Below are 25,899 nucleotides of genomic sequence, written 5' to 3' on the forward strand. Positions count from 1 at the left end.
TTTTTACACCAAGGTGTAAACCACTGGTTACACTAAAGATCAAGAAGACTGGGTCAGAAAGTCAGAAAACAACCCAAACCATACTGCAAATGCAACCCAAGAGTTTCTTGAGGCAAAGAAATGGGATACTCTTCAATGGCCAATTCAGTCACCTGGTCTTTGTCATTTACTGGGGACAAAACTGAATGCATAAAGACCCACAATCAAGTCCTGGCAGAGCATCTCAAGACATGACACACAGTGTTTGGTGAGGTCCGTGGGTTCTAGACTTCAGGCATACTTAAAGACCAAAAATATCCTAAAGTTGTGTTGATCTGAACACAACGCAGCCAGAAAACCAGCTACATGGCCCTGAGCCCAATATAATGTGTAATTTCTATATGTAATAATGTTTCTAACTTAACACAATTCTTACATATTTAAATACTTAAACTACTAGTTTAAATTTGGAGCGTTTTGGTGCTTTGAATCAAAGCTAAAACTTCATCATGTGTGAATTTACTGTGATCAGCACTGCATTTATTCCCACCCAGCAAGGCAATGCATGTGATGTCATCACAAAACTGCAGAAAAACTGTATTTTCAGTAAGAAAAAATTCCTAATGAGGTCAATGGGTCAAAGATTAGATCTAATGCAAAATCGTCCTATCTGTCATCCTATGTAAGTGCAATTGCAGGCTTTCCATGTTCTTGTAGTTTTATTATTTACTCATGTCTGTTTAGGTGAGGACAGACTGAAAGATGAGTGTCAGCATCATTATTTTTGTCTTATTTCTTTTATGCTATGTTGATGCTTTGTCTTCACTCTTCATAATCTCATAAACTTTATTAGATTATTGTCTAAAAATTTCTAGTTAAATTCCATGTTTGTGGCTCAATAAAAAAAAATGAAGAAGAAAACAAAATAAACAATGAAAATAATCAGACTTTTCAGCGGAGAAATAAAAAGCACATATTGGTGCATATGAGTTTCTCAATTGTTTGTTTTTGCTTTCTGTAAAAACTTTACATACTAAGTGCAGTGGGTGTGAATAAGTTTTTGTAACTTTAACTTAAAAAGAGAGATGGGTGTTTCGCCTTTAAGAGTTAAGAAACTTGAAACCTTGTTTGCGCAACAATCAGTGCAGCTCAGCCGCCAAAGTGTCTAGACTAGCACATGATGGTAGTCAGCCAATGGCTCCACCGCTCTCCTCGGGGGCCCCGTGTATGTGTGTGTGTGAGTGTGTGTGTGAGGAAGAGAGAGGAGGGGGGCAGAAAGAAAAAGAGCGAGAAACGGAGAAAGAACGGGATCTGGGCTGCAGTTTGGTTTAGATCTGAGCAGAGAAGCAGGAGCTCTACTCAGCCCCGGATCGATCGGCTTCGTAAAGATCATTTCAGCACGCATGGACGTTTTGTTTGGATTTTAAAAAGAGAAGAAGTGCACTGACATCTCGAGAAGAGGGCAAGGATCCTGACTTTGCGCTGCATTTTCTTTGGATTAAAACGCATCGAAGTACCTCATGCTCTACGTGCCGGTGTAGAAAGTAGAACTGGGGTCGCTAAAAGTCGGGAACTGTTTGAGGCAGCGAGTTGTCGTCTTGCTTTGGAGGCTGTTGGCTTTGGATTATATTATAGAGTATATCACTATATGTTTTCATGTGTTCAGATTATTTTTTTATTTGCTTGTAAGAAAAAAAAAGGCTGTAAACAGTCCATTCCACAGCGATCCAGGAGAATAAGTCACAGTTTCATAGCTTGTTTATTTACAGTATAATCGGCTGAATTCATGCCTTTTGATCGGAATGCTGCAGTGCATTTGTTGCTCGGTTTTGCTGTTGTAGATGCAACAAAATCTCCTTAATTCTAATGTTGCGGTTTTGCCACCAATGCTCGTCACTTGGCTGTGCATGCACTGCACGGCATTTCACCGTCATTAATGTTTTGCAACGACCGGAGAAGTGTCTTTAATATTAGGATATCCGTACAAGAGTAATAATAAAAAAATCCTTATAGATTTTCAAGTTGTCGTATGTTCAGGACGAAACGCTCAGGTCTTGTGCGGCGACTGTGGAGAAGCCGTTTGATCCCAGATAAAGAAGGAGAAGATGGAATTGGCAAATCTGGTGAGGGCTGTAGGGACGATCTGTTCAGCTACAACCCAGAGAAAATTCCCAAAACGGAGTTCAGACCGATGACCCCTAGCGGGTCTCTTGTCTTGGACATAGGGGGTGTGTGCCCCGTGGAGAGCAGCGACTTGAGGGTCACATCGGACCAGGATGGGGGTGCCGCGTGTGCCCAGGAGCAGGGCAGCCCCCGCTCGCTACAGGACAGCGAATGCAGGACGGTGACGTGCTGCTTATTTAAAGACCAGGACCACTCCGAGCTTAGGGGTGCAGAGACGGCTCAGGGCACCAGGGGTCCGGGGTCGTGTCACTTCGGGCTGAGGAACCTTGGACCAGGAGAGAGCGACTCTCCGGAGGCGCAGGAGGCGATGCCACGCACGGTATTAGAGCAAGAACTGAAATCAGCCACATACGCTCTTTTAAAACGGCTCAAGGAAAAAGCGCTGGATACCTTACTAGAAGCGGTGGAGTCCAGAGGAGGGATGCCGAGCGACTGTGTTATGGTTTCACGGACAGAGCTGAGATTCGGCGGCCATGTGGCATCCCCTCAGCTGCTTGTGTGTAAACTGTACCGCTGGTCTGACCTCCAGCACTCTGCCCAGCTCAAACCGCTCTGTGAGTGTAGGAGCTTTGGGGCCCCGGACAGTCCAACAGTATGCTGCAACCCCTATCACTACAGTCGACTCTGTGGGCCAGGTAAAAGAGTCTGCCACACAAACTGCATGCATGTTGTACCACAAAGGCCTGCAATAGCTTAAATGACAACAAAGCACTAAGCATTTGGGCATCTGCACTTGTTTTGCATGAAAACGTTCCTCAAAGTTGTCTCTGTATTTTCACTTTGACACACCTTTACTGCACAATATTGCGTCTTTTCTTTAATTGCAACAATTTCATTTAACTTTCAAACATTTTCCATTTGATTTAAAGGCAGATCGTGTTAGAGTTACAAGCAGAAACCAGCATTATTTAGGGGTGGGCATTAAAGGGCCTTGGAAATTTTTCTGTCACACTGCCTTATTTGTCCTGTTGTTTGGCTTGGTTTCATACCCTGTGATAGAGAAAGGTTGGCCATTTGATTAAACAGTTAATGATTACCAAAGCCATCTTTACTGCAAGGTGAGCAATAATAATAAGTGCGAGCAAAGGGACATGCACGAAGATTTGACAAAGCATAAATGTGGGGCAGATTACTTAGATGATACCTTGGGTAATTTTATTATATTTGTGCAGAGCGTGTGTTGAAAACACGCCAGGATCTGCACAAATTTTTCAGCGGTTTATTGTGCCTGTCAGTTTTGACCCAGAATGTCAAATTTGAACAGCTCTGTTGTTGCAGAGCTCACTTCAGTGGCCTGTGACATCAAGTTTCCAATAAAGGGGAGTTTGTTTGTTTGTTCCACTGTCCATGTATACAGTACTGTGTGTACTGTGTAGTGTGTCTGAGCAAGTCGGTGCCTTCAGAGTGACTGCCAGTACCTCTGTTTTGACTTTTTGTGTATGACATGTATGTGGCTGTTTAGAGTTACTCAGAGGTACAGCCTCGCTGCTGTATGTCACTTTAAGTGGCGTGTGCTGGAGATTAAGCTTTATTTCCACAATCAATCAGCTATCTATGGCAGAACCTCCCTGACCTCTATTAAACACATTAGATTTTGGCAGTGGACGGGGTCTACGATTTGAAAAACCTTAAACACAGGGCCACTCGACCCCGCTGACCCAGTGACAACGCCTGGTATCATGTGTAAAGATGCAAGCGTTAGTATTTCTGTCCCTTCACTGGCACAGGAGGAGGATTTTCCATAACATCCATGTTTACTAGAGCCAGCTGGCTGTGACAAGCACTTCAAAGTCACAAGTTTAACAATATCAGAATTCATATTGAGCAAATGGGGGAAACTGATGTGGATTTTGGCTCTGGTTTCCTAACACGCTGTCCAAATCAATCAGAACCAATATATGTAACCTCAAGTTTGCTGACAAACCTTACTGTTTATTGGTTTGAAAAAGATCAGTTTGATAGACAAGAGTGTGATATTTGTTCCATCTGCTGAACAGTGAGCCTGTGCTGTGGGATTTTTCTTCTTTCTTATTTTTTTGCCCCCACTGAAACTACCAAGATGAATTATAAGAAGAGGGAAAGAGGCACGTACCCCAAATTGGGACTAAGGCTTGTAGTAGACATAGCTCACATGCGCTCATGCGTGGCCCAATAGAGCTGGTATTTCTTTCACACTATTCACAAGGGGTGGGGGGTGGGGGGGGGCTTTGAATCAAGACCTTAATCACCGGGTTTTGACAGTGTTTGTAGACGGGAATGTAAAAAACAGGGTTTTTACAGGAATGAAACTCAGTAAAACAAACAGGTTTTAGTGTAAAAGAAGTCAGCCCTTTTGTAAAAACTAAGCTAAAAACATAACTGTAGCTCAGCCTACTTAAGATTTATCTAAAACTATAATACTGTTCAAAGTTTTACACACGGGATTTTAAGGAATAAAACTTTATAAAATGTGAAGCAGTGAGCTGAGATTGAAGTGGACAAAAAACTTTTCCCTTTTATTTCGCCAGGCATTATACTTTTCGAATGAGATCAGTTTCAAGTTGCGCTTTAAAAGCCCTTTTGTCCTGAGGAGGTCCCCTCATGCTATTTAGGTGAAGGAGTGGTGATAATATACAGTTTGCATACTACTGGCGCCAGACTGACTAGCTGTGTATCTGAGTGACTGAGTTCAGATCCTGGCAATTACTGCCGCCACTCTTAAAGGACCCACTGCTATTATGCTTTTCTCCTTCCCATTTTCCCTGTAGGCGAGGTCACTGTGTGCTCGCAAAGTTTTCTTTCCTTTGTGCTTTCCTTCTTCTTGTGCAAGTTACTTTCTTCGTTTCACCTTTTTATTGGAAAAAGAAAAAGTCAAGGCGTTGAACAGAATTAAGTTAAAAAGAGATTTACTCGTATTTATTAAAACACTAACTAAAAGTTAGGGTTAGTCTGTGGTCATATTAAAGACTGCTCAGCTTTAATAATATCTCCTCAAGTAACAGAGACAAATGAAGGGAGTGTTTCGCATTGGTTTATTAGCTTTTTAACTAGCGTTTGAAGAAAATGAATTTATTTTGTAGCGCAGACACAGAGCTGTAAGAGTCAAGGTGCAATCTGCCGTTTCCTCTGAAATGTTGTGTGTTGAAGCTTCTCTTGTGGCTTGACTTGAGCTGTGTATGTGAGCTATGTTTCTTGCTTTTACTGAAAACAAAAAGCGCAGCATTACTTCACACAGAATATAACGTCTGGATAGATCTTTGATACTAGAACATTATCTAAATACTAGATCATTATATGTGTATGCCTGTGTAAAGTATAGTCTACGCAAAACCTTACAGTTACCGGCCTCTAAACATTTTCACCAGCGTCAGAGGTTTTCACCCCCTAAAACATCTTTCTTACATCAAATTAGTGCTTAAAATACAAATGCTGTGTCGCAAATGTTAGATCTTCTGAAACCTAGCTCCACAAATCCATATTTTCTCACGACTGACTTAACCTTATGTTTTACCTTCCTTTTTTTTCCCTTTATAAGGTTATTGACATTACTGTTTTGTGTTACAGAGTCACCCCCACCTCCTTATTCAAGGCTTTCCCCTAATGAAGAACACAAGCCACTGGGTGAGTGACAAACACAGTTGAACTCTGTTGCGCCTCAGTTCCTCATCTTCATCTGAATCCTGCTATTAGCACTTGCACTTTCTCTGTTTGGGAGTGCTGAAGAATCGTTATGACTGATGTCTAATGATTTTTGTATTAATAAAAATAATACGAATTAAAGACCATCGGAGCCTGTAAATTGGAAATAGCACGGTCAGTCGCTGTTTTAACAGGAAGAAGCACAAATAGAGTAATGCGGAGAATTGTAATGGCTGTAACAGGGCACCATGACTGGCAATTTACATGGTAGCTTTGAGATGAGACCTGTGCCAGCTTGTGGCATAATGTCAGCATATCAGCTAGAGCCAGGCAGATAGAGGTGTGGCCGGCCCATATAATTCAACCCTGCTCAGTGTGTATTTGCATGGGTTGTTTTTTTTTTATTTTTATTGATGATCAAGAATTGCTTCAAATTCCTTTGAATGAGTTGATTGAATTGAATGATATAATCGCATTGGCCTTATTTATTACGGTCATGTCAAAATGATTCAACCCATCTCTAATATTGCTGTTTTTGAATCACTTAACAAATCTTTAACGTCACTGAATTGGTTCAAAATGCAGTTAATCTTTTGGTAATTCAATTTTAACGCGCTCATAGTGTTTCATTAGCAGACACAAATATATCTATGTAGGTGCTTTAGCTCTCTTCCCTGCGAAGAGAAAGAATAAATTATTTCATTTTATTAAAGCAAGCAGTGGTTTAACAGAAGACTAACCTGGGGCTGTACGATGTTCGGTGTATGAAGGGCAACACATAGAAAATACAACATGGAGATGAGTCCCTCACTCAGTGCAGTGGACTTCCAAGGAATTAAAGCTTGAGTGTTTTTTAAGTGTCTTTAAGTTTAAATCTGATTTGCAGTTTTAAATTTCATTTATAATACTGCATTCAGTGTCATAAGACCCTACGCCACGGCCTAACACAGAAATAACTATGTGTCATGGTGATGCAGGCCCCGTAGTAGTAATGCGCCATGTAAACACAGTGTATTGATTAGCACATGGTTAATAACTGTTACACAAAGTGTACTAGGCTGTAATTGTATCCAGCTCACAATACTAATGCAACAGCTAGTACTCTTCCAGTGTTTACATGTGCTGTTTCGCCATTTTCACAGCTCGGACAAACTGTGTATAAACTTGATCAGTTTTAATGTCTTCTCTCTTACCTTCATTTCAGTTAAAGTAATTGTTGTTAAATATTTATTATCTCTGAGTGGCAGAACAGTGCAGACATACCAGCACACGAGTACAAATGCAAACAATGACATCGCCCACTGTGTCTTAGACTCCACGCTGGCCTATAAATCAAGCTTTGTGCGGGATTTAAAGAAAGCGGTGGCAGCATGAAAAACAAATATTAGTGAGCTGGAAGCATTTGCACATGAGATGCAGGATAAAATTCATAAAGAGAGTTGTCAGGAGATTGTGAGACTACCTTTAATGCTTATTGGAGGGCACAAAGGCCAAAGGATAATGTTACTAATCACTGACTTTGGGGTCTGACTAATTTCGGTCCTGAGCTTTTTACTGTTAATCTCAGCGCTCTCCTCAAAATCAGTCAAATATGCTGTAATACAGAGAAACTGACTGTCTACAAATGCAGGGTTTCTGCTGTTGTATTAGCTTATTAGCTAATTATGAACAAGATTTAAAAAGAAAGACTTCTCAGAATTCTTTTTTGTATTACTAAATGAATGTTTGAGCAATGCTGTTTGCAGCTGTACTGTATGTACTACTCAGAGACTACACCACTGAGTGTCTCTGGCTGATGATAAGTAAGAATATGGATTACTTGCCTGCGTTGTTAGTAGATCAGGGGTTGATTTCTGCCTTATTCCCCACAGATCTGTCAGACTCCACATTGTCTTACACTGAAACCGAGGCAGCCAGCTCACCAAACATCACACCAGGAGAATTTTCAGGTACGTGTTTTTGTTTTACCTACAGTGGACAAATGAGCAGTTTTGACATGTTTTTTTTTTTTTTTTACCAGTTTCCCAAATTGATTAGTAGAGTTAAAATGCATGAAGTGCCAGTGTGTAAATACTGGTGTGATGTTAAATACGGTTGCTGATTATGGGTGGTCAGAAGTTGTCTGGATGTTTGTGCATACATGGATTTAGGTTGTGATTTCAGCTATATTTCCTTCCTGACTTACTTCTTAATATATGTGTGAACTGCTGTTTGAAGTAGTGGCACATCAGCTCTCACTAGCACTTATTACTCTGATTGATTCTAACACTTTCTGTTAGATGAAGTGATCCGTGTGGTAAAGATCAATTATAAATAGATTAGGCACTTTGCTTTCTTCCCCGAACTATATTTGAAATTGGTAGTTTGAGTAATAAAGATCATCATTTAGTTGTAAACAAGAGCGTCTTTCATGCTGATGCGTTTGCCTGTGGTTGCCCATGTTTTTTGCACAGTTGTCTGCATCTGAATATATGAAGCTAAATGCATACACTTGCATTGGTAAACTGTAATATTTCCACTGTAATAAATCAGGGGAGCTTTGAGTGTGGCATCATCCTGTTTTTATGGCTTTGAAATGGTTAAATTGAGTCTAGCTGGAAAAAATGTGTCTGGAGTGTACTTTAACGACAATTCAGTGCTGTTCTCTGCACAAAATTGAGTGTGTGAGGGGGAGGTTTCATTTTGATGGTGTATTTTATTCTTTCTCATTAAGGACCATTTCAAACAGTCCAAGCTTTAAAGATAAAGGTTTCATTGTGAGCAGTGCAGCGGTTCAGTGGGGCGTGTGCATTGGCTTCAGAGCTGGCCTCCCCTCCTCTGTTTTTCTTTCAGAAATATTTGAGTGGGATCAAACTGTAATAAGATCCAAGCTTGCTCAGAAACACACACAAGCACACGTAGTTGTCCACATGCATGTGCACAGACACACATACAACCCTATCCAACCTCCAGCCTGGCTGTAAATGGGCTGCAGGGAGGGGTGGGTTCACGGAAATGGAGTTGCTCCTGTGAATGGGGCCACACCAAAGGAGGCGAGCAGAAACTGCCCTGTCCTCTGATGTGAAATGAAACTCTCCTTTCTCATGGCCCACAGTGAGCATGCCTCCCCCTTTCGTACTAGGGTTCTAGCCAGCATGCGCAGTGTCATGTGGACAGGGAGTCAGACCTCTGATTTTGGGGGCTTGCAGGGAATTGCATTTCCTGTTAAGGGGTCTGCCATGGCTCAGAGGCCAGGACACTGAGAAGTTGACATGGCTACCTGGCACTGAAGCATTCAGTCAGCGAAGGCCCCCTCCTCCCCAGCGCACAGGCTGTCACCACCTCAGCATGGCCTGGCGACACTCCCTGAGTCAACAAATGAGGGGCTTGTCAGAGCGCGCACCACAATTCCTCAGAGACTCTGGTGAGGGAGGATCTAGACATGCTAGGCTTTGGTTTCTTCCAACTGTTTTTGCAGGCCAGGCCAGATCATTCTGCAATGACTGTGATAAACTTTGCAAAATGAACTCAGGAAAGAGAATGACCAGGGCCCAGCAGAGAGTTTTTCTATACTAAGAGGTTTCAGATACAAAAGCATTTCCATGTAGAATAAACATCAGCATCTTGTCAACGATATAGAAACTCCATCGTGAATAAGCTCTATTTCATCGTAACACCACAAGCTTGAAGGCCTCCATATAAAGCCTGCATACAGTAGGTCTGATTTAACATAAAACCTGCAATGCATGTTGTCATGTTATCCTCTGTGTAACATGCTGCTGACCTGGAGATGACTTTCCTTGTGAATCCCCCGCCAGCTTAGGTAGAGAGAGTGTCTGTGTGTAACCAGAGTTGTGTGGGATCCAGACTCCACCCCTCATGCAGGAACAAGTAAACCTCTTAAAAGCAAGTCTGGGGGGCACTGGCTGGGTGGGGTGCAGTCAAATAGTCGACTAGAGTTTGCAGCCCTGGGCTACAGAAATACCCGCCGAGCATTCTTTTGCGTCACACAATGGCACAGAAACAGATCGGAACTGGTTGGTGTGGTAGATAAGCTTGTTCTGCCACTTTACAGAATATATTCAGATCAATTTGAATAGGTATACTCCTTCTACTTCAGATTATTTAGTGTTTGTAAATATTCCATTAAACCAGTACGATCTATATCGTAAAGTTCCTGTTGCAGAGTTACAGTTACAGTTCAGATACATTCACCTGATCCCTTTGGTTAGTTTGTGCAGTTGTGCACTATGCTAAAATGTTTTTCAAAAGCTTCTCCATGTGCACAATGTTGTATTCAAGGTCAGTTTTATTTATATAGCACCAAATCACAGCAACAGTTGCCTCAAGGCACTTGATATTGTAAGGTAAAGACACTACAATGATACAGAAACAGGGAAAAGCCCAACAATCGTACGAACCCCCATATGAGCAAGCACTTTGGCGACAGCGGGAAGGAAAAACTCCCTTTCATCGGGAAGAAACCACCAGCAGAACTAGGCTCAGGAAGGGGCAGCCATCTGCAACGATCGGTTGGGAGTGTGGGGAGGAAGAATGTGTGTAATATTCATACCTCCTGATCCTATATGTGCACAGACATTTGTACTGTTTGCAGGATTTATTTAAAAGTGGCGGTGATGTCAGTTCACATCATGACTGGGTCCAGCTTTTTAGTAGATAATGTAGCTTAATGCTTTGTGAGTGTGTAGTGCTGCCTCTCACATTCTGCCTGCACATGCTTCCTCACTGCCTGGGCCTCGTTGTGTGGACATCGGTACACAGCCCTTTGATGCAGATCTCATTGCTTCCTGTATGACTGTCTGAGGGGGGGTTTCTACGCATCGACTTTATTATGTCAGTCACATTGTCTCTGACATTGGGGGCTCTTTATGCTTGTCACTGCTTCATTATATTGCTGTTCTGAGCAGCCATAAATGTGAGATATTTTTGCACTGGTACTTATTTCAGTCGCCAAGGATACATTTTTTTTTATTTTGGCTGTTGGCTTTTTTTCTGAGTAATTGTGACTACATGTAGTTATAACAGCATCTGTACTATTTATGTACAAGGAGTGATGCAGAACTTTCCTTTGTTTGAGCCTGTTTTAAGACAATGGCTCCAGTCTGCCTATATTCATCAGCCACTGGAGGGGTGTCCTCAATTAAGCCACCGGGATTTATCCATGTAAGACAATTTATAAAGGGTCATGCTGCTCTGAGCCGACATCACTGGTGTGACTGGTTGGACTCTCTCAGATTATAGTGGTTAAGTGACCAGAAGACATGTGTAGTGAGAAGGGTCCTTTTTAAAAAATGATTTTTCTCTTTTCTTCCCTTTTGAGTGAAGGGAAGTAGGAGGAGGGAAGCAATGACTGAAAGTTGCTGCTGAAGGAAAGAGGGCATAAGCAAGTAGTCACGGTTCCCACACAATAATCATAGATTGCTCCTCTGTGTCTGCCAGCCTGTCTCTGGTGGAAAGACCAGTGCTGTCTAGATGTCTTGTCTGCAGACAATCGCTGTCTCAGGTCCACTCTGCTATTTCTTTCTGGTGGAACAAAGCAGTTGGTAGATAGATATCTTTTGTCTCACTGATATGAGGCAACAGATATCTATTTTGCATTCACATGTATAAGCTAAGCGCATTAAATTGTTCTTATCGGAGCTGGTTTCACGAGAAGGCGAGCGCTAAACATCAAACCAGTCACTCTGTCTGCGTCAGACAGTGGAAATGCGTGGAATAATTAGACAGTCTAATCAAGGCATGTGATGCATCTCTTGATTAGAGCAGATTAGACTGGACACATTCCTGTTGATCTGACTTCGAAGGCATGTGAGTCCCCTTGTGCTAGGATCTAATTAAACAGAAATTAAATAAATTAAAAGGCATGTCTACTGTACCAGCCCGCTCTTATCAGAGGGTGTCGGAAACTGCCATTTTGTCAAAGCCGCTGGCATCCTTTGGTGTCTGTCTTGTGACACTCTGGGCTTATGGCAATATTTAGACAAGTTTATTACTCCAATCTCATCATCGTATAAAATTCGCCAACTATGCAAAAAACCTAACCAAGTAGATTTGGTGCGTAAAGCGAGCCGGCGAGTGAAAGGAAAAAATAAAAACAAAGGGCAAACAAAGTAAAAAGAGGTAATTAACAGGACACAAACCATTTTGTCCCCACTGTTAACTTTGAATTGGCTTTTTTTTCTCTCTCTAGCCTAATTGTAACCCCTAGTGCCATCATATAGGCTTATTGTTTTTGAATATAAATAACTGTCATCTTGCATCTCTATCATTTGCACACGCTGTATATAAGACATCTGGCCTTCTCGGTGTAGCAGCAGGACCCTGACAGAGGTATGGTCTGGCATATGGTCTGCTGCATCAGCATGTTAGCGATGTCCCCCTCCCTCATCGAGGCATGAGCCCCTTCCTCCATCCTAAAGACCCCAGACTGATACAGCTCCGGCTCATCTCCCCTTGCAGCCTGGCTCATGGCCTCAGGTTTCCACCGCAGCCCAGAGCCTTCCCAGCGCCTGGCCGCCCACACTCCCTCAGGAGCCCAAATGCTCCAGGATACGGGATGTGGAAATAATGTGACTCGAGTGCTTCCACCCTGCCTCCCGAAATCAGGTTTTGCGGATTGTTTATTTGAGGGGAAGGAGGCCTCATACAAACATCCTGTTTTAAAAAGCTGCCTGGGTTTTGTAGCACTGCAGGGCGGTGAATTGCCCCTTTGACAGTGGGGAGAGACTGAGGAATGTTGAAGAGAAGGCCAGCATCTCAGGGGACATGAGGGGGCTCTCCTCACCCGTTTGTCTTGTCCAGTTTGCAGAGTCCCATTTTAGGCTTGGGGGAGGTGGAGCAGGGTTATAGCTATACATCCTGAAGGGTCTGGTGCTCTATTCTCTGTGCAGCGGTGTAGGGCCTGTACCCACAGTCCTCGTCTCAAGTATCCGTTCCTGTCCTGGGAAGCTGGCTTCCGTTTCCCCTTACGTAACACTCATACACACAGAAAAAAAGAGCCATTGATAAGAGCGATAAGGCCATTTTTCATTTTCCCTTTCTCAGCATTGTTAGACCGTGGTGTGTCAGAAATTTGCTTTCAACTTTTTCTGGCTTGAGTCATGACAGCGAGGATTCTCAGTAGAGTCCAACAGACGTTTTTGCATTTCCAGAGGGGTCATTGTGCATATGATATTATTGTTTCTCTTATGTGCAAAAGAAACTGTTTTGGCAATTGTATACTAATGTTTCTACCTTTTCGTTTACAGCTTTTTGACCTTTTTGACCTTATTTGAGGCATTTAAAGGAAGACTTCAGTTTATAGGGAAGAAATCTTCCATGTGTAGGCTTACTGTGTTCTGCAGAAGAAATAGGAGTTTGAAGTAGGGCTGCCACGATTTGTCGACTAGTCACGATTACGTCGACTATCAAAATCGTCGATGACTGATTTAATAGTCGACGTGTCGTTTGAAGCTTTGTAAGATCGCAAAAGACGCAGGAATAATAGCAGGATTTAAGAGTGTAATAACGGACTGAAACAGAAGATGGCAGCACAGCATGTACAAGGATGCCAGCTGCCGTTAAACCCCGAAGAAGAAGAAGCAGCTGTGTCCCAGAATTCATAGCGCGGCCCAGCTTAGTTTCCAACAATGGCGGTAGCTAGTTAGTTTTAATATTACTCTTATTATTCTTTCTGGGTCACAAAATAAACGTTTAACATATTTTCAGGCGAGAATGTAGCTGTGTAAACCTCAAATATCTGCTCAGTTTATCAGGACACCACATATTTTCAAAAGCGCTCCGACGTTTTCGGAGACGTCTGTTACCCACTAGCTCGATAGCTAGCCGGGGGCTAGGTCACTAGCGCCGTGAGAACACCGGACTCCCGGCAAATTGTTTTCAAACCCACCGCCGTCTTTCGCGACTCAGGTTAAATATATATGAGTCACTTAGATAAATTAAAAATGTTATTGTTTGGCTTTTTTTTAGTATTTTATTTGTTCCTGAGTAAATCGGTTTGGCTGAGATTAAAGTTATAGTTTTTACACAGCTGAATAAACGTCAAGCAGACAGCTGATTATCAGAAGTGTGAGATGCTGGAGAATTTACTCCGGTGTCCTGTTATATTTTAGATAGCAAGGAGTTTATTAAACTTTACCGAAACAATCTGCAAATTTCATTAAAATTGAATAAACTATCATCTTGTCTTTATTTTTAGTTAGCACAGACCTTAAACACTTAAAGCTGTAAGCTAATGATAGTTATATAAGAGCAGATGCTGCTGGTGCAATAAGCTGTAGTTTTACGTCCAGTGGATGATGATTCAACATTATGCACTCCACACTGTATATAAATGCCACTTGTTTTGCACATATTCAACTCTGTATATTTTATATATTTTATTATTATTATTATTATTATTATTTTATTTTATTTTTTTACTATTTAATTTGTAAAAATTAAATAGTAACACACACACACACACGTAGGAAAATATTTAGTATACACATCCAGAAATGCATACACTATTATATATTGTACATATATTTATTAGTTTCAGGTTGGCCATTCTTGTATTTTGCTCGTTTGTGTTGTTGTGTTTGCACATCTCTGTTGCTTGTGGGGCTCGCACACAAGAATTTCACTCGCATGTGCTGTGCCAGTGTGCCTGCACATGTGATGTGACAATAAAAAGTGATTTGATTTGATTTGATTTGATCTGATTAGTCGACTAATCGCATAAATAATCGGTGACTAGTCGACTATCAAAATAATCGTTTGTGGCAGCCCTAGTTTGAAGTAAGCACCTTTTTATTTTCTTCAGTTATCGCAGCAATTCAGAAATTAGTTTACTCTTTGTTGAGCTTTTGTTCAAATACTCATTTGTTTTGAGAGCTGATTTTCAGTTAGTATTACCCAGAGGTGGGACCAAGTCATTGTTTTGCAAGTCTCAAGTAAGTCTCAAGTCTTTATCCTCAAGTCTCAAGTCAAGTCTAAAGTAATGTCAGGCAAGTCAGAGTCGAGTCTCAAGTCACTGGTGTAAAAGTCCGAGTCAAGTCACAAGTCTGAAATTTTGAATTTCAAGTCCTTTCGAGTCTTTTAAAAAAAAACAAAAAAAATAATGTTGCAGTTATGCTAAATGTAAATATTAGACCATGTAATTTTTAAATCTGTGTTTTTCTCAACACATGATAAAATTGTGAACTTAGAAAATATACACAAATTGTGAAATTGCACCTCTATAAAATGCAGGTCAATTAAACCTAGCTCCAAGAATAATTTTCACCGACAGTTCTGAGATAAGCTGCATGTTATTCTTGGATGTGGTTGTAGGACCGGCTTTAAAATCGCATGACAAAAATATCATACATAAATAAATGATTTTTTTTTTTAAATATCATTTTTAAAAAAAAAACTGCATCACCAACGTAGCCTGGAAAACATTTGCTAGTTAGATGAAGTCAGCTATCTCATCATAGCATATTTATATGCATATTTATAATCATACGGTTCTTGGAGTGAGTGCATACACTCATGAAGTTTAGTAACTTCAGGTCACTGCAACAAGCCCAGGTACAGTTTACCGACGGATGGGTACAGGACCTTGAAATGCACCGTGTAGAAAGTAAAGACCATCGTACGTATCATAAGTTTACCAGTCTCACAAATCGTCGTCATAAATACACATTCGTTAACCGTTTATTAATAGGACCTTTGAGCTCAATGGTAATTAATTAGCAGTGGAAATAATTTCTGGTAGCATCACAGAAATGTAGCAGTGACAATAATGCTGTATGCTGTAATCGTACTGGACAATTAGTGATACAAAACAACTGTTTTATCCTGTGAATAAAAGTATATGTTTTTGTCAATGTACCATAATAACAGAAGCGAAACGCAATATTGTGTCAGGACAATTCACTATTTATGCACAATAAACAAAGAAGCGACAATTTCTGTTCAGACTTGCTTGTAACCTATATCACCAATTATGTTAAGAAAAATGACGTATTAACTACAACAGCAGACTGACCTTCGTGTAAATGCTTGGAGCAGACTAACCTGTGAGCTGGAGTGTTATGGGACGTTATATTTGATCTTTGAATGGCTGCAATCCAGGCCACCCGTCGCGTCTTTGTTACTTCGGAAACATGGCTCGAACAATTTCTCTTCAACGACGTAATCCGATAACAACCGATCTCTTTACCCGTCGGCTTCCCGTGGCTGTCATGCGACCGGCTATTGCAGTTAATAATACAACGGCTTCTTGACATTTTTGTGTTTCTTTTTATCGCTGTGTAACTGATTTTAATTGAAAGCCTGCGTGCGCTAGTACCGCTTGCCACGAGTTCCCAGAATCCTTTGCGGTTCTACCCGTGAATGTGTCATGCTGTGTATGGTTGTGTGTGTGTGTGACAAATAAAATTTGAATTTGAATGACGTCACATTTTCAATCTCTATATAATATACATGTTAAATTTTATATTTGGGGTAAAATATCAAGTCTTTTCAAGTAAACCGGTTCAAGTCCAATTCAAGTCCCAGGTCATTGGTGTAAAAGTCCAAGTCAAGTCACAAGTCTTAGAACATTTTTTCAAGTCAAGTCTAAAGTCATAAAATTAATGACTCGAGTCTGACTCGAGTCCAAGTCATGTGACTCGAGTCCACACCTCTGGTATTACCAACACAGGCCCTAGATGCAGTGAGGTAATGTGACCTCTACGTGCAAAGTGAAAGCCCTGCTAATCTAAAGCAGTCCTTGGAGAGGCCTGAAACCCCTTACATGTCAACAGAAACTAGCCTGCTGAGCTTAGTATTTAACTGTCTCGGTTTGGCAAGCCAGTATGGTGCCATTGCTGCTGGGTGTTTGATTAACTTAACTAAAGGACTCCCAGATAAATCTATATCCTCGTACCTGACCGAGCCTCTAGGCTCACAGTGCTGTACTTGTCATTTGATTTACAGAGTGGACTGTGTTTCTTTTTAGGCCTTACCACACAGAAAGTACAGTCAGTAGAAATAACAGGAGGTTTGCTCGGTGTGCTATAATTTTCTTTTTTGCCCCATATTCTACCTTAGCAAATAAAGTGAGTGAGCTAATCTTGACATGTGCACAGGGAGGCCATCCTCACTCCCTTCACACTGCAGCGCAGCACCACTCTCCACCAATAGGGCCATTCATTCAGCTCGGGGCAAAGGGTTAGAGCAACAAATAAAGAGTGTGCAATGCCATTAAAAATGTATGGAATGCCCAACTGTTAGTTTAGCATTTTAGTGTGCCTCCCCTCAAAGCTGAGAGGGGGAACAATACTTCCATTCGAGCTGGGCTCCGTAAATGAGCTAGTCTTGCGTCCACAACTGGCATAGAGTAGCGAAGGAGGTGCCAGTTGTGGATGCTGTTTTTATTTTCTGACCATTTCACCCACAATTATAAATCCAGACACAGGCCAAGGCCGGCTATGATTTAGGCCAGCCTGTGGCCTGATTGCAAGCAAAAATAGATTTAACCCCCCCCAGTCCTCCCCAGAGGAGCATTGACAGTTGTGCCTAAACCTATAGCCGTCAGTATTTTTAAAACTCAGAATAGCCAGCACATTCTTTGAGCTTTGAGAATGCTCTGTGGATTAACTGTAGGGGCCCATGTCAGTTGACATCTCTACACGAGACTCTTGCTGCTGGAGGGAAAAGATAGCTTATTGTGTATTGCTAAACAGTAAACTCCTAGTGCTTCAAGGAACTGGTTAATTTTCTCTCTGCATGTAAACTGAGATAGAGCGCTTGGATTTTTTCTTTTATTTGGCCTCTTTCCTTATCTTGAACATGGTCTACTGGAGTCTACTGGAGCTATATCTTCATTCCATTACCTTGTCTTAACATACGGCCAAGTATGATAGACATAATTTGGAGCCTTTCATCTTGTTCCTGAAAACTGATGCCGTTTTATATCTGACAAGAAAACCTTTATTGTTGAGTACAACTTGACAAAGTAGATTGTATTGTGAGATCAAGTTTTGCAAGTAGTAGTTGTTACAAGTTGTAAACAGGCTTATGTGAAAACTCTCATTTATTATGTTCCCCGGGGAAAACTGTATTTACTTTTGTCGTGTGTTTAACTTATCTTTTATTTGTGTGCATTTCTAAAGCCTTGGCGGTGTGGCTCAGTACGTGCAGTCAGCCTGTCGCATTTCAGGGTACGGTTTAGATTAGAAGTCTGGCTGTAGCTTCCCCCTCTTCCCCTCTCTGTGACTGCCAACACATAATTTACTTAATGAAATCCTGCCATTCCCTTTAGTTTCAAGATTTTTTGCAGATGTTGACAGGGAAGGACTTTGTGAATTATTGGAAATGTTCACTCCTGCATTTTTAATGAATGTCTTGCTTGTTGTGAACGGGCTGACTTATCGGAGATGAGGTCGGGTGGGGGTGGGGGGGGCAGTTGTCTTTGTTTTGGGAGCCGGTGTCTGGATGCCCGCGGTGGAGCAGTGTGGGTTACACCCAAGCAAGTGTTGTGATTGAAACAGAAACTCTGGTGCCACATTATCCTGACAGAACACATTCTCCTCACAGACTCTGATCCACTGGGTCAATCAATAGAAAACCATTGTTTGAACGGCAAGCGTGTCCATCATAGCTGCTCCACCTCCCGGCCCGGTGGAAACCAAATACCTACCTTTCGACTTAAATTAGTCAGACTAACATAACTCGAAATAATAGAGCTCCTTGTTACTGCTCATTTGAAACCAGGCCTTCATCATAGCTTGATTCCATAGCCTAGCTAAAGTCGCTTTTCTCCTTCTGATATGGAATCTCGGTTTTCCCAGAAGAAAGTTTGTGCACGTTTCAAGCCACGCACCCGAAACTTTTTGACTTCACACGTGATGTCACTGCTGAGGATTAACCAAATGAAAGTCACCTTCTCACTGCTCCTCACCCCCCTCACTCCTAACCAGAGTAGCAAGTTAGGAGGCACAACGAGGGGGGGGGGGGGGTTCAGGAATGTGCAGGGTCTTCTCCACTCAGTCGCTCCAGCCTACTTGGCTCGAACCTCCCTCGCACACTAGCAAACAAACACATTCACACTTGTGCACACACAAACAAGACACACACGCAAAAAGATAGGTTGTATGGGGAGGTGAAAGAGCGCAGCCACCCAGCAGGATGTTGGCTGAGCGCTTTGCTTTCGATGCTCACTCGGACTCGGCTGGCCTTTGAGGCTGCCTGTAGATATGACATATTCGCAAATATCCCCCACAGTTTTTACAGAGCTTTTACGAACCCTGAAAGGCTCTTGAAGGCCTCACTTGGATCACCACCATCGCTTGTGCTCTATGTCTCTGACACATTGCAGAGCTTTGGAGGAAACTTGGAGGAAATGAGCAGCACATTTTCTTCCCTTGAAAAAAAAAAATGGAGCCTTTTTCTCTCAAACCAGCAGCCTCACTGACGCGCCCAGATGGCTCCTTCGTATTAGCCTCCTTAGCTTCCTACACCCACTGTTGTTTATTGATTTAATTTATGGATTCTGTTAGTTATCTGCTATCAAGGGTGCAGCACTTTTCCTCCCTCGTGGGGTCATCCCAAAACAGAAACAGAGGGAAAGTGAGGAGGAAGCGGATGACAATGTAAAGCATTCCCGTTGTGACCAGAAAGGTTTGGTGATTGGATTCAGTTTCCTGGGCTCCCACAGCATGTGTGTGTGTGTGTGTGTGTGTGTCCCCAGCATATATATCGCTGTGTCTATATCACTTGTTCTCTCTCAGCAGAGAAAGGCCAGACCTCAGGGAGAAAAATCCATAGACATGTAGGAGCAGCTCCAGTTAGCATATCTGTCTGATAAAGCCGACTTTGATGGCAGTGATAGCCCAGACGCCAGCCTAAATGTGGCCTGCTCCGGGGTTATAGTCAGCCTGTGGAAGCTATTGCCCACAGAATTAAAGCCATGAATTTGTTGTTTAGTTATAAAAGAAATCAGACAAATGTGTGGGGTGATGGGGCAGGAAAGCACAATAAGAAAGAATTGTAAATTTTCACACATGCACACACAGTCCTCAGTGCTTGCTTTCCACCACAAGTCTAGAGTCTATCAGTTCACCACTAGAGTCTAATAGCTGGAGGGGAATCTAATCCTTGGAACAGAATGAGAGCTTGCTCCTCTCCTCCCTTCAACTGTGCTGCATAAAAAGTCTGGCAACAGTGTTTTTCTTTTCCTGTTCAGCAAAGTTGCAGAGGAATGAGTGCATCTCTGCTAGCCGCTCCGGATTAGGACAGATAAAGTATAATGGGGGTGGCCCTGGAGCTTGGTGGGGAGATGTTAGCGCGGAGGGGAAGCTGTTGTTTGTCTGCCTGTCCCTGACACTCGGCCTCCCATTCATCTCACTCCAAGGCTGCGGAGCAGTGTTTACCCCAGGGCAGCTCTTTTCTGCTGCTCCCTCTGCCCTTTTTTTTTCTCCCTTCCCTTTTCATGCTGTCTTTAAAAGCATTACTGGATGATCATCAAGGATTGCCATTGAAACTTTCAAGCCCTCATTTTTGTGTACTTAACAGTAATTATCCAGACTCGCCCTGGAGTGCAGGGAACTCGTAGCAAGCAGGGTGATCTGCTCGCCCCCTGTTTTTTTTCCAGATGTAAATCTGTGGAAGAGGCTTGGGCAAATTATGTTTAACACAGGTGTACTTAAGGGCTTTTTCAATGGCATGTTTGTCTTCTGTTATAACATAATAAATATGTCATCCATGTTTGCTGTGTTTGCTTATCACCATCATAGTCACCTGCATTGTTACAACCACAGCGGCAGGTTTGGTTGCCTTTTAGCACATTTTGCTAATACTTTTGTATTTTTTCAGTTTGACTACTTCTCCCATTCTTTTCTCCATCACAAAGAAATAAAAACACATTTTGCTTGGACAACATGTAGCTGACACTTCACTTCTTTTTGCGTTCAAATGAGCATGCGTAACTTTTAGCCTCCTAACTTCAAAAGAACTGATATAAGTCCGTGTTTATTGACAGATCTGATGCCCTGCATTTGACACTCGGAATTTGTCCAATCGGAGAGGCCACAGGGAAACAGAAAAATCAACATTTTCCTCATCGTCTCCATGGAGATCACATCTTGTTATGGAAATCAAACACACTGAATTCTGGCTGTGGGAGTAGCAGTTCTTAGATAGTGCTGTTTACTGTGTGTCACTGTACCTCTAAGTGAAGTATATGTGGATACAGGTGTCCTCAGCTACACTTAATTCCCTAAAATGTGATAGTTGGTTTGCTACATTTCAAATCTGTTTGCCTAAAGGAAAACCAAACACAGCCTGTTCTTATCATATTTCTACAACACCAGACTAGATGCTTTATTCCACATACTGTGTTTCCTGTTGGCCATGGAAACGTTTAGAGATCAAATACCACAGATTTATGGATCTCTACTTTTTTTTTGATGTGAGCCTGGTTATGTAAGACTTTAAAATTGATCAGCTCCATCATATGCTTAGCTCATTGCCTCTGGCTGCAGGAACAGGAAGTGTGGCGTCCATGCTGTTTCGGCATCTATTGACTCTGAGACTGACACTAAGAGGAGAGGCTTTTGAGAATAAAATAACAATAATAACATGAGCTACTATTCTAATGGGTAAACGGAGCTGTTAAAAGGTGGCAGGGTTAAATGGATGCAGAGCACTTGTAATTGCTCCCAGCCATCATGGCTCCACCCAGAGCAGAACCTCATGCAGGCCAACATGGAGCCTGAGAGAGTTGGGTGTCCATGCTGTGGCTAAAGGGGAGGGAGGCACAACCATTCATTTCACCTCCACTGAACTGCCTCTCTGATGTCTGAATTTTTAAGGTTTGGTCTGAGTCTTGGTCTGGCATGTATCTACATAATTTTATGACCAGATACTACTAATTAAATCCTCCTTCTTACTCTTATATCAGTTTTGTAGAAAAACATTTGCAGAACATCCAAACATGTAAATCTGAAAATGCCATCTTGACATTGTAGCATGTTTTGAGGAAAATGGAGCTTTGTAAAAATGTCATGACACTCAATAAATCGCACGGGTGTGATAGAACAGGCTAGTAGTGTTTCTGCACAAGAAAAGCACCGTAAAATTTAATCAGGTTATGGCAGACGTGCTCGTTTATCCGTAACAAGCAAATTTAGGACAAAAACATAAGCATGTATGCTGTTTTTTCTCCCCTAGTCCAAACAGGCACGTGTGCAAAAGCACACGTAGACACAACAGAGCAACAGGAAAAAGCACAGCTCTTTCTGTGCTTGCTGTCTTCCGTCAGGCTCAAGCTTAGCATTAAATACATTTTTAACCTTTGTCCTGCTTATTCCTCTTCCTGGTCCTCATAGTCCAACTGACTATCTTTGCACCACGCTATGTGCGAAAACTAGATATCATTGACCAGATTGTTTTTGCTTTGTTCTTTCCATCCAAAGAGAAGGAGACAGTAGCCATTTGGTCTTTCGTGTTTCTGTGCACAGTTTCAAAGTGAGTTTACCTTGATGTCTGGGTTCCATTTGATTTGAGACAATGGACGGCCGTAAACTAGTTGGAGCTGAGTTCTTTGTGTGGCCGAGCGGTGCTGCAGTAAAAGTTGAGCTCAGAGTGGAGGAGCTGGAGTGTGGAATTTACTAATGGCACATGCATGTTGGGGCCCCTGAAGAGAGGGGGTCATTTAAGCCATCAGTGTGTGCGCAAACACACAGAGAGCCTGTCTGCAGCTTCCCCCCACCTCCACACTTCCCCACTCACTCGCTCTTTTCTTCCCCCTCCATAACACAGAGAGCCTCGAACCAGCAGGCGTTTTCTCTGTGCAAGTCTGGTCAACGTTTTTGCTAATCTTTGTATAAACTTTACTAGTATGGGTCACTCAGCAGAAAGATTTAGTTGGGTGGGAGGTGAACAAGGCATTTTGTTGCGGTGTGGATCTGTGATGCTCCACCTTAAAGGCGTTTGTTAATGGGGCGGGCGGTCATTAAGCCCTGAGAGCAGAGAGACTGAAAGGAATGGGGCCACAGGCCCAGGCTTTAAATCCTCTGTGCCAATAGACTCTCTGAAGCAAAATAATGGCATCACTCTGTGTGTGAGTTAATGGGAGCTGATAGCATGAAGGCTGGGGGGTCAGCGGGTCACGGGCTTGTGCTAAGTTGTCAGGGAGCTGAATGCCGTCCCTGGGCCCACAGCAGGAGAAGAGCTGGCTGGAGGGGGAGGGGGACCCCCTGCCTGGCCCTCTACCGTCACCCCCACTCTTGTGGAATGTGAGGAAGACGAGGGAAGAGGAGAAAGAGGCTCCTTAAAACCACGGTTATGGTTGACACATTGGTCATTGCTTGCACGTACTGTGACGTCAGGACAGATGTAAAAATGTTCATACATGTGCTTGAGGCGCACTTGGCTCGCTGCAATCTTGTCCTACACTTCAGACGCACTGCTGCTTTATGAAAATAGAAATGAGTATGTCAACACTGATCAGAGAGGTTAGCTTTCTGCAGAAAGTCTTATCTTCTCCAGCTGTTGCAGCAGTCTAAAACCACATTGATTATGTTGCATGACAACTATGATGTCACCCTGTCATTGTTTTAACTGCAGCTTGAAGTGCACCAGACTTGATTCAGTCTAGATTTTTTTCCCCGAGTCTCATCTTTTTCAAGCTGTTGCAGCATCTTGTTCTCTGTAATCTGGAAATCTCTAAACTCCTCGACTGATATATCATTGAAATGGAAGTAAAGCACAGTTGGGTGTTCAACCCAGCCACGTCCGCCAGGTTACAAAAATCGCGTGGGCAGGACAAGCCAAAACAGCACCAAAGACCAGCATCTGCGCTGTTGTTTGTGAGGGCGACAACTGCAACCATAAACCAGGTGTTACTCTCTGCCGTCACATAACGGCTGTATATATGTAGTGAGAGACCTGCACACAGATTCATGCCTCAAGCTCAGCCACAGCTCGTGACAAAAATGCTTACAACAAAAATAAAGTTATAATCAGAATGAAACCAAAGTGCATGGCACTAATAACGTCACCTTTGACTCGTTTTAGCTATGACAAAGAGAACAGTAAGTCTCCAGGATGTGAAAAACTGGAACTGTTTGTCTTCCATTCTTTTTCTTTCTCATCCATCGAGCCCTGTCCTCTCCTTGTACCACAGATTTTATGAGTAATATAAATGTAAGACAGCTTTGAGCAGCTTCTGAAAATAGTCAGCAGTGTGTGTGTGTGTGTGAGTGAGTATGTGTGTTTCTCTTCGGTATGGTGAAGATCGAAGTCTACCTTGGGAGCAGTAATTCACTTTGGAGTGCTGAGGTCTGTCACTGAAAAGATTTCACAGACTGCAGCCATGAAAACTGAATTAAGAAGCTGATTTAGTGGACGGAGATGTTTAGTCTTAAGATGCCAGGTTTGCTTCCATTGCTAAAAAGAAATTTTCAAAAGTTATTAAAATGTGCAAAACATTTTTTCTACGTTATAACCGTGTCCTCTATTCCACTCTCTAGATTTTATAGTTTTAAGGCGTTCAGAGGGGAACACTTGAGTGTAATCTGGATTTCATTTAAGTAAACAGAATTTGTTTTGGAAGTTCATGTGTGACCAGCAGCTCTGTAGTGTGGTCAGTGTTTAATCCCTACAGTGCCCTCTTGAGGTAGAGGGTGGAAGTGCAGGTCTTTGGCTGCACTGACCTCGCTACACCCTCCACCCCCAGGATATGTATAGTTGCGGTGGTGTGTGTGTGTTTGTGTGTATGTGTGTGTGACAGAAGTCCAAGCAGCGGTATTTATACAAGGCTTAAATTTCAATACAGTGCCTGCTTCAGTATTTATAGTGTGGCCATCTGCTCTGAACAATAAAAAGGGATAGTTAATCCCTTAAAACTCAACCCATCCTTTTTATTAGCCCTGTTTACATTTGTTTATGTTTTTTGTAATGGACATTTCTCTGTCTCTTCTAGATGCCAGTATGTCACCTGATGCCCCTAAGCAGAGCCACTGGTGTAATGTGGCATACTGGGAGCACCGGACACGTGTGGGTCGCCTCTACACAGTGTATGAGCACTCCGTCAGCATCTTCTATGATCTACCTCAGGGCACCGGCTTCTGCCTGGGCCAGCTCAACCTGGAACATCGCAGCAGCACTGTTCAGCGTACAAGAGGCAAAATTGGCTACGGCATACTCCTCAGCAAAGAGCCTGATGGCGTTTGGGCGTATAACCGCAGCGAGCACCCTATATTTGTCAACTCCCCAACTCTGGATGTGCCCAACAGCAGAACTCTGGTGGTGCGGAAGGTGATGCCAGGCTACTCCATCAAGGTGTTTGACTATGAGCGCTCGTTCCTTCTGAGGCACACGACAGAGGCTGACCTCCTGGATGGACCCTATGACCCTAACAGTGTGCGCATCAGCTTTGCTAAGGGCTGGGGCCCCTGCTACTCAAGACAGTTCATCACCTCCTGCCCCTGCTGGCTGGAGATCCTCCTCAACAACCACAGATAACACAGATGGACCCCACAAACTATCCCAAATATCATCTACCTAGATTTAATATAAAGTTTTATATATTATATGAAATATATATTATACTTGTAAATACGGAGTCATTTTTACAATGTAACTATTTATGTATGGTGCAATGTGTATATGGACAAGTGGAAAAAAACGGAAAATGCACTTTGGCATATATATATATATATATATATATATATATATATATATATATATATATATATATATATATATATATATATATATATATATATATATATATATATATAAAAGAATCTTTCAATACCAACTTGAGAAATTATACAGCAAAATTAGGATCAGCAGCCTGGATTTGGTGTATAGTTTTCATATACTATTAATATCCAGACAAAAAGCTAACACCATTCACACATTGATAATAAAGTATTCGCATAATAATTCTCTGGTCTGTTAGATCTTTATAATCACTAATTCTCTATAATGTATTTTTTACTGTATCCTAAAGAGGACCTATCCGGGCACACACAGACACACACATATATTTATATATATATATAATACATACATATATAGTTAAACTGGTTGATACGCATATTAAGCATGGCTTATATTTCAAAAGAAGACACCAGCATGTGCACAAGCTTGTTTCAGAGA

General features: G+C 42.2%; 1 protein-coding gene across 1 annotated transcript; it reads left to right on the forward strand.

Moving 5' to 3' along the window:
• Positions 1-1,244: 1,244 nt before the first annotated feature.
• Positions 1,245-25,436, forward strand: smad6b (SMAD family member 6b). Its single transcript, XM_086298770.1, has 4 exons — positions 1,245-2,798; positions 5,707-5,763; positions 7,653-7,730; positions 24,716-25,436. Exons 1-4 carry the CDS (start codon positions 2,009-2,011, stop codon positions 25,255-25,257), a joined length of 1,467 nt encoding a protein of 488 aa, XP_086154896.1. The 5' UTR covers positions 1,245-2,008; the 3' UTR covers positions 25,258-25,436.
• The last annotated feature ends 463 nt before the right edge of the window (positions 25,437-25,899 follow it).

The sequence above is a fragment of the Aulonocara sp. 'chitande type north' Nkhata Bay genome, linkage group LG7 (genome assembly GCF_057382095.1).
Source record: "Aulonocara sp. 'chitande type north' Nkhata Bay isolate Kocher_YH1m ecotype deep benthic linkage group LG7, A_spYH_male_GT1.1, whole genome shotgun sequence".
NCBI classification, from domain to species: Eukaryota; Metazoa; Chordata; class Actinopteri; order Cichliformes; family Cichlidae; genus Aulonocara; species Aulonocara sp. 'chitande type north' Nkhata Bay.

What these genes read in the sequence shown, in the direction of transcription:
- smad6b (XM_086298770.1), top strand. Translation starts at nt 2,009, where the DNA reads ATGTTCAGGACGAAACGCTCAGGTCTTGTGCGGCGACTGTGGAGAAGC. An exon ending in CAGTCGACTCTGTGGGCCAG is followed by an intron (nt 2,799 to 5,706) that starts GTAAAAGAGTCT and finishes TTTGTGTTACAG; the next exon opens with AGTCACCCCCACCTCCTTAT. An exon ending in TGAAGAACACAAGCCACTGG is followed by an intron (nt 5,764 to 7,652) that starts GTGAGTGACAAA and finishes TATTCCCCACAG; the next exon opens with ATCTGTCAGACTCCACATTG.